At 42.6% G+C, this 9519-nt stretch overlaps 1 protein-coding gene across 1 annotated transcript; it reads right to left on the reverse strand.

The window, feature by feature from the left end:
* Positions 1-4713: 4713 nt before the first annotated feature.
* Positions 4714-8221, reverse strand: c6ast4 (six-cysteine containing astacin protease 4). Its single transcript, XM_062989340.1, has 8 exons — positions 8141-8221; positions 7211-7214; positions 7070-7114; positions 6838-6984; positions 6594-6711; positions 5835-6013; positions 4935-5016; positions 4714-4846 (listed from the first exon to the last, which is right to left on the reverse strand). Exons 1-8 carry the CDS (start codon positions 8210-8212, stop codon positions 4714-4716), a joined length of 780 nt encoding a protein of 259 aa, XP_062845410.1. The 5' UTR covers positions 8213-8221.
* Positions 8222-9519: the final 1298 nt, after the last annotated feature.

A 9519-nucleotide genomic window follows, 5' to 3' on the forward strand; every position in this document is an offset into this window, starting at 1 on the left:
TAAATATCTATTGGTTTTAAGAGCTAAAACCTCCTTGTTTCTACACTCACTGTCCATTTTATCAGCTCCACTTACCATATAGAAGCACTTTGTAGTTCTACAATTACTGACTGTAGTCCATCTGTTTCTCTGCAGGACCCCACAGGACCACTACAGAGCAGGTATTATTTGGGTGGGGGATCATTCTCAGCACTGCAGTGACACTGACATACATGGTGCTGGTGTGTTAGTGTGTGTTGTGCTGGTATGAGTGGACCAGACATAGCCGTGTCCACTCACTGTCCACTCTATTAGACACTCCTACATAGTTGGTCCATTTTGTAGATGTAAAGTCAGAGACGATCGCTCATCTATTGCTGCTGTTTGAGTTAGTCATGTTCTAGACCTACATCAGTGGTCATAGGATGCTGCTGTTGGCTGGATGTTTTGGGTTGGTGTCTTGCTGTGCCTTATCCACTCATACAAGCACAACACACACTAACACACCACCACCATGTCAGTGTCAGTGCAGTCCTGAGAATGACCCACCACCCAAATAATACCTGCTCTGTGGTGGTCCTGTGGGGGTCCTGACCATTGAAGAACAGCATGAAAGAGGGTTAACAAAGCATGCAGAGAAACAGATGGACTACAGTCAGTAATTGTAGAACTACAAAGTGCTTCTATATGGTAAGTGGAGCTGATAAAATGGACAGTGAGTGTAGAAACAAGGAGGTGGTTTTAATGTTATGGCTGATCAGTGTACTGTAAAACACCTTATACATGGAAATTTAGCTCTCATCATTAAGGATATTAAAAACATTTGATTATGTGCTGGAATGACACTTCATTAGCAGTGCCAGTATTACAGTGACACCAGTCTGACAGACTTCTCTGGGGAAACGAAATGAACAACATAATCAAGAATATATGCAATTTCACACCCAGCACTTGACAAGCTGCTCTGTGACACACTTGCAGCCTTGTGACATCCCTCACTAATTACATTGCTGAAAATAAGTAACTGACCCGTCCTCAACTGCCTCGCTTAGGCACATTTTTACAGTGTATAATTTAAATTTGGGAGAAAACAAAACATATCTTGTGAAAGATAATTACATGCCTATCATCCTTGGGACAAAAAATTGTTTTCCTTGGTTACTTCATTAATCATTCACAAAATTAAATGGGAAAGCTAAGTAAACACAGTCAGGCTTGATTTCAGACAATGTATCAGATAGTCACCTTTTCACAATTTTACCCACATAATTGATGCCTAGAGGATCTCCAGTTTGTCAACAAATGCGGGATTTGCATATTTCGCCCTCTACAGTGCATAATATCATTCAACGATTCAAGGAATCAGGAGGAATTTTAGTGCGTAAGGGCAAGGGCGCAAGCTTTACCTGAACACCCGTGATCTTCCATCCTTCAAACGGCACTGCATCAAGAACCGCCACTCAGCAATAGCTGATATAACCACATGGGTGAGGGATTACTTTGGCAAACCTTTGTCAAGCACTACAATACAGAGTTACATGCACACTTACATGCCACTTAAAACTTTACTGTGCAAAAAAGAAGTCGTATGTTAACCATGTCCAGAAGCGGCGTCGACTTCTCTGGGTTCGGAGGCATCTAGGATGGACCATCACACAGCGGAAATGTGTATTTATTGAAAAGGACCATCCAGACTGTTATCAGGAACAAGTCCAAAAGCCAGGGTCTGTCATGGTATGGGGTTGTGTCAGTGCCCTTGGCAAAGGTCATTTACACTTCTGTGATGGCAGCATTAATGCAGAAAAGTACTTTGAGATCTTAGAGCAACATATGCTGCCTTCAAGATGTCGTCTTTTCCATGGATGTGTGGAAGAAGAGGGTACGGGTACTGGACTGGCCTGCCTGCACTCCTGATCAGTCCCCAATAGAGAATGTGTGGTGAAAAAGGAATGGCAACATTTAACATTACGAAGTGGTAAATGCTTTACTGTCCCAACTTTTTTTGGAATGTGTTGCAGGCCTGAAATGCAGGAATGGATGTTTATTAATGAATGAAATGAAGTTGACCAGACAAAACATGAAATATCTCAGGTTCATCCTGTCTGCAATGAAATAAAAGTCAAAGTAAATGTAAGGAACTCCTTTAGTAAACCCTTGGTGTTCAGAAACAAAATCTGAAGCCTTGAGGGTATCCAAAGCATTTGTTTGAGTCCTGCTCTGATGCTCGCTATAATAAACTGCCATCTGCCAAAGGTAAGGAGACAGAGAGGGTGAAAGAGAGAGAGAGAAAGAGACACATTGCAAAGCCAGAGGGAGTTTAAGAATCCATTCTCACCTCCTGATGAGCATAGAGACAGAGGGAGTGAGAGGAAAAGAGGCAGAAACCGACAATCTGGCAACAGGACTGCGTACAAGGCCGTATGGAGGACAAGATGTTCATTTTCAGTGTAATTCAGTCTGTTTTAGAAAAGTGCTACACTCACTGTCCATTTTATCAGCTCCACTTACCATATAGAAGCACTTTGTAGTTCTACAATTACTGACTGTAGTCCATCTGTTTCTCTGCATGCTTTGTTAGCCCCCTTCAATGCTGTTCTTCAATGGTCGGGACCCCCACAGGACCACCAGAGAGCAGGTGTTATTTGGGTGGTGGATCATTCTCAGCACTGTACTGACACTGACATGGTGGTGGTGTGTTAGTGTGTGTTGTGCTGGTATGAGTTAACACCTCACTATCACTGCTGGATTGAGAATAGTCCACCAACCAAAAATATCCCCAGCCAACAGCGCCCCGTGGGCAGCGTCCTGTACCCACTGATGAAGGTTTAGAAGATCACCAACTCAAACAGCAGCAATAGATGAGCGATCGTCTCTGACTTTACATCTACAAGGTGGATCAACCAGGTAGGAGTGTCTAATAGAGTGGACAGTGAGTGGACACGGTATTTAAATACTCCAGCACAACACACACTAACACACCACCACCATGTCAGTGTCACTGCAGGGCTGAGAATGATCCACCACCTGAATAATACCTGCTCTGTGGGGGTCCTGTGGGGGTCCTGACCATTGAAGAACAGGGTGAAAGGGGGTGAACAAAGCATGCAGAGAAACAGATGGACTACAGTCAGTAATTGTGCTTCTATATGGTAAGTGGAGCTGATAAAATGGACAGTGAGTGTAGTGTTATGGCTGATCAGTGTAAAAGGTGTAAACACACTACATATGAACATTCATAATATCTATATTAAGGAGAATGCAGCAGGCCCCTATGCCAGTACACAATAGCTATAGCTAGCTGTATGGTAGCTAGTAGGCTCTAGCAGTCATTGTTAATAAAGCTCTTTTTACCCTGGGTGATGTTACAATCCTCTTTAAAAAGATGATACCAGTGTATCACTAGCAGAGTTCTGTCATGTTGAAGATCACGCTAGAGGATTTTTCCTTATTCTCTTTTTCTTCGTGGGCTGTATGTGGGCTGTTGCTAAGAAACTGTCTACCACATAGATTCTCACACATTCTTAGCGCACACCAGTTTCACACCCTCTTCTTGATGATGGTGTGTGTGTTTTTTTGCACCGGACACATACGCACATCTCTTTTAATATTATAAGGGTTTACCCTCCCCGAAGACCCCATTTGTTAACAAAGATTTAATCATAAATAAATAATGTATCCTCTATGCTCAAGATCCTATAGTCATTACATCATAATCCATGTGGGTTATCATGTGTGTATTTTTCCCTTGAATGAATACTTAATTTTTAAAGCTAATGACTGCTGGCCTCTCAGGTGGCGCAGCGGAAAAAAACACATGCTGGAACACCAGAGCTGGGATCTCGAATACATCGTATCGAATCTCAGCTCTGCCTGCCGGCTGGCTGAGCAGCCACATGAACAGCGATTGGCTTGTTGTTCAGATAGGGGTGGGATGTTAAAGCCGGATAGGGACCCTCTCATAACTAATGCAATTACGACCCCTGCTGGCTGATTGATGGCGCCTGCACAGAGACGGGAAAAGAGTGCTGTCAGGGTGTGTCTCTTCGTACACAGTGCTGATCTGCATTGCACTCGTCAAGTGTAGGTGACAAAATGCATACGGATGCTGCCCACGTGTCAAAGGTGGCGTGGGTTAGCTTTGTTCTCCTCAATCAGAGTGGGGATCGGCATTGGTGGAGAGGAAGCATGACACAATTGGCCAGTTGGATGCGCTAAAGTTGGGAGAAAAGGGGGAGAAAATGCATAAAAAAAATTGTTCTCCCCGTGTCTGGGTGGGTTTCCTCCCACAGTCCAAAAACATGCAGTCAGGTTAATTGGGGACACTGAATTACTGTGTGCCTTGCGCCCATTGAAAAGCTAGGATAGGCTCCAGCACAAACACAACTCCCACAAACGTGACCCTGATTGGATAAGCGGTTAAGAAAGGTAGTGAGTAATAATGATAATAATACAGGTACACACTGTTGCATGTATTTATTACATAGCTTATTAAGTACAGCAGAGTCTGGTACATGTTTTGGTAAGAGATACAAGGCTTTAGATGTATATAGCACAAACAATGTCTCAAACCAGTGTCTCTGCTTTGTGGGTGGACAGTTTTACCGCTCCTGAGGAATAAAGGACTTAATTAATTATTATTTTATTAACAGTATTAAATTAAATGTCACATATCAGACGGATCAGAGTCAATATCACTATTCTGTTGTGTATACAGACTGCTGTAGGGATTGTAAATTACTTACAGCACTGGTAGAGTTTGTTGATTCTGGTAATATCATTCTGGCTCATCTGAGTGGACGTGCCAATGGCCACATTGCTGTTGGGGATGGGGACCATGGTGGGCTGACCATTCTTAGAGAAAGCAGTTCTGAAATAACATATTAATATTACTATTACTACTACTCAAAGTAAAACAGACTGGTAACAATGTTTAGGCTAGTATTTAAGTGACTGACCTGTGATACTGCATAACAGAGTTGTAGTCATAAGAAGTTCCCTGGTTCAGAGTGGCAATCTTATCAAAGTTATACTTCATATCTGGTAATAAATAAAACAAACACAGCATTTACTGGAGGAATGATGTAGTTTCTATACTCACTGTCCATTTTATCAGCTCCACTTATCATATAGGAGCACTTTGTAGTTCTACAATTACTGACTGTAGTCCATCTGTTTCTCTGCATGCTTTGTTAGCCCCCTTTCATGCTGTTCTTCTATGGTCAGGACCACCACAGAGCAGGTATTATTTGGGTGGTGGGTCATTCTCAGCACTGTAGTGACACTGACATGGTGGTGGTGTGTTAGTGTGTATTGTGCTGGTATGAGTGGATTGAGTTTTTAAACACGTTACTGTCATTGCTGGACTGAGAATAGTCCACCAACCAAAAATATCCAGCCAACAGTGTCCAATGGGCAGCGTCCTGTGACCACTGATGAAGGTCTAGAAGATGACCAAGTCAAACAGCAGCAATAGATGAGCGATCGACTCTGACTTTACATCTACAAAGTGGACCATCTAGGTGTTGGTGTGTCTAATAGAGTGGACAGTAAGTGGACATGGTGTCTGATCCACTCATACCAGCACAACACACACTAACACACCACCACCATGTCATTGTCACTGCAGTGCTGAGAATGATCCACCACCTAAATAATACCTGCTCTGTAGTGGTCCTGTGGGGGTCCTGACCATTAAAGAACAGGGTGAAAGCAGGTTAAAAAAGCATGCGGAGAAACAAATGGACAACAGTCAGTAATTGTAGAACTACAAAGTGCTTATATATGGTAAGTGGAGCTGATAAAATAGTAAAATGTATTTCATTTCAGATTGAAGCTGTTAAAAATGAGGACTGTACTGTCGATGATGTTCTCCCAGACGACACGGATGTGGTTGTCACGGTCACTACGGGTCTGTTCATGGTTGAAACCCAAAGCGTGGAGCAGCTCGTGTTGGACGGTGTTGTGGTAGATACAGCCATTACGATCCAGAGACACAGTCTGAGCATAACCACGTCGTCCAACGTAGGAATAACATCTATCAAATAAACCCAGATTTTATTACCTATTGTTTCTGATTTCAAATATTTAATGTTTTCTTTTTATATATATATATATATTTTGTTTATGCATTTTCTCCTGACTTTAGTGTGTCCAGTTGCCCGATTGCATCATGGCTCCTCTCCACTAATGCCGACCCTGGCTCTGATAGAGGAGAATGAAGCTAACCCACGCCCCCTCCGACACGTGGGCAGCAGCCGTGTGCATCTTGTCACCTACACTTGACGAGTGCACATACGGATCAGCACTGTGTACGGAGAGACACACCCTGATCAGCGTACTCTTTCCTCATCTCTGTGCAGGCGGCATCAATCAGCCAGCAGAGGTCATAGTTGCATCAGTCACGAGAGAATCCCTATCCGGCTTAATATCCCACCCCAACAACAGGCCAATCGTTGTTCATGTGGGTGCTCAGCCCAGCCGGCAGGCAGAGCTGAGACTCGATACGATGTATTCGAGATCCCAGCTCTGGTGTTCTAGCGTGTGTTTTACCGCTGCGCCACCTGAGCGGCCTTGTAATATCTTTTTTTAAGTTTTAATGAAAATGTAATAAATACCCGCTTTGGGACTCGATGCTGATGTAATCTCTTTCGTTGCTGCGTGGTGTGAAGCGGATGCAGGAGACTGAAGCGAAGGAATCCAAGCCACGCTGGATTACCTGTAGCTCACGGGAGCCTGAAATAGTAAATGATAAATGTTGTTAAGCATTTCACCATAATGTTATAGCTCCATTGTGTAAGGATAAATCAATACAATGTTTTAGGTTTGTGTGGGTGTTACAGATACAGTATCATGACATACTGAAGTGGTTGGCAATGACGTATGGCACGTAGACCAGTCCATTACTGTACTTGGCCCACTTGCAGCCGGTGGAGGTACAAGGATCAGCATTCCTTCCATCATCAACGGCGATGTCCCCAATAACAGTCGGTTCATCAGCACCACGAACTATTACAAGAAACAGTTTACAAAGATTCAATATCAAATTCAATTCATTATAAAATCAGCAATGTGTGTCTTTTTCTGTCCATACCAATGCCTCTGTTGGCTCTCTCCAGCAGCTCTCCCACAGACAACACTAACATCAAAGTAAAGAATAAATTAATCAGTACATTCCCTAAGTAATAATGTAACTATGCTTTATACTTTAATTAAAACAATAATAATAACTTACCGGGCTGATTATGAACCAAATCACCGTCAATGACAAACATCACAAACAGACATAGACATAGTTATTAAAATAATATAGAAAAATAATATGTAAATAGTTATCCAATGTGTAAATATGTGTGAAGGTTTGTTTATACACAATTTTTATAAATGTAATTTTAATTTTAATACTAATATGTATGCTTTACACTCACTCACGTTCTTAACCGCTTATCCAATTAGGGTCTCAGGGGGTGCTGGAGCCTATTCCAGCTTTTCAATGGGCGCAAGGCACACAGCAACACCCTGGAGGGGGCACCAGTCCATCGCAGGGCAGACACACATACACAGACATACACACACCTATTCACCTATAGGGCAATTCAGTGTCTCCAATTAACCTGACTGCATGTTTTTGGACTGTGGGAGGAAACCGGAGCTCCTGAAGGAAACACACGCAGACACGGGGGGAACATGCAAACTCTGCAGAGAAAGGGCCCGGACCGCCCCACCTGGGAATCAAACCCAGGACCTTCTTGCTGTGAGGAGAGTCACCGTGCCGCCCAGTGTGCTTTATATTTAATGTTTAATTAATGAATAAATTAATAAATTAATTAAATACATTTCTTGCCTCACAGCAAGAAGGTCCTGGGTTCGATCCCCAGGTAGGATGGTGTGGGTCCTTTCTCCGGGAGTTCCGGTTTCCTCCCACAGTCCAAAAACATGCAGTCAGGTTCATTGGAGACACTGAATTGCCCTATAGGTGAATGTGTGTGTGTGTATGTGTGTCTGCCCTGCGATGGATTGGCGCCCCCGTCCAGGGTGTTGCTGTGTGCCTTGCGCCCATTGAAAAGCTGGGATAGGCTCCAGTTCCTTTGGTATAAAACTTCTAAATGGATGACACTGAAATGATCATAAGATAATTATGTTGTACGTTCTGTGTTTTTGTTACCTCCACTTCAGCTCTGACAGAGCAGGCCAGTAAAAGGGCCACAAGACCCACCGTCAACTTGCACACAAACATTGCTCACAAACTGCACAAAATCAGCACAAAGAAAAACTATTAGTGGTTGTTAGTAGACTGTTGGAGATGAATGTTATGCCTGGTATATCATGTCTTGCTCTACAACCAGGGCAACACAAAGTAAGCAGTAAGATAAAAGGCTGCAAATAAAATGAGTTATTTCTGGTAATTCTGGAATATTAATATATACTTATATGAATACAGACACACATGATCATCTTACCTTCAACTTTGCAGAAGAAATGTGAAATGAGTTTTACCAGAGGGGGTTTTATATTCTCCTCTAGGACCAAAAATAATAACAAACCCAACAATCTGATCAGTTGTTAATTATTAGTCTACTATGCAAGGTGGACGTTCTAAATGGAAACATTTTATCAAATGTATTTTGTGATTCAGTAACCTTGCCAGGATTGAAGCAGCTGCACATTTTCCAGGCCTAGCTTGCTTGTTTTTACACAAATATCTAACAGGAGCAATTTCTGAAGCGTACACAGGTCACAGACCTAAAGTTGGATTAGATGCTACATACAGTATTTATTCATTTATGATTGCAGAGATAGTGGAGTAATTAATGTGCATTCCTAAAGCATCACACTACCACTATTATGCTTGACTGATAATATAATGTTCTTATTATAGCATCATAGGGCGGCACGGTGGCTTGGTGGGTAGCACTGTCTTGGTGCCTTACAGCAAGAAGGTCCTGGGTTCGATCCCCAGGTGGAGTTTGTATGTTCTCCCCGTGTCTGTGTGGGTTTTCTCCCACAGTCCAAAAACATGCAGCCAGGTTAATTGGAGACACTGAATTGCCCTATAGGTGAATGTGTGTGTGTATGTGTGTGTGTATGTGTGTCTGCGCTGCGATGGACTGGTGCCCCGTCCAGGGTGTTACTGTGTGCCTTGCGCCCACTGAAAAGCTGGGATAGGCTCCAGCACCCCTCCGCAACCCTAATTAGATAAGCGGTTAAGAAAGTGAATGAGTGAGTATAACATCATATCTTATTGAAACAAAACTGATTTTCCAAAAGCTTTGAAGGTTCTTCAAGGAGACACTTTAATTCATGTGAATCTGCTATAATTGTTAAAGATGTCAGCAGTTAGCTCATCCTGCCTAAACAGTACTTTAATTACATTGACAGAACTTCAGAGGATTATTAAAAACCCAAATGCATTTGGCACCCAAGGATGCATTTAGTACAAAACAGCAGAAATGATGAATCCCTAATATTTTTTCTAGGTTCTCCAGCTGCACATACTGAGTAAACAGACTATAATCTATAATGTATAGATTAAACTTGTCTGTT

Source organism: Trichomycterus rosablanca, chromosome 27, assembly GCF_030014385.1.
Source record: "Trichomycterus rosablanca isolate fTriRos1 chromosome 27, fTriRos1.hap1, whole genome shotgun sequence".
Classification (NCBI taxonomy): Eukaryota; Metazoa; Chordata; class Actinopteri; order Siluriformes; family Trichomycteridae; genus Trichomycterus; species Trichomycterus rosablanca.

What these genes read in the sequence shown, in the direction of transcription:
- c6ast4 (XM_062989340.1), bottom strand. Translation starts at nt 8,212, where the DNA reads ATGTTTGTGTGCAAGTTGACGGTGGGTCTTGTGGCCCTTTTACTGGCC. An exon ending in AGCATCGAGTCCCAAAGCGG is followed by an intron (nt 6,014 to 6,593) that starts GTATTTATTACA and finishes TTTATTTGATAG; the next exon opens with ATGTTATTCCTACGTTGGAC. An exon ending in TCTGTTATGCAGTATCACAG is followed by an intron (nt 4,847 to 4,934) that starts GTCAGTCACTTA and finishes ATGTTATTTCAG; the next exon opens with AACTGCTTTCTCTAAGAATG.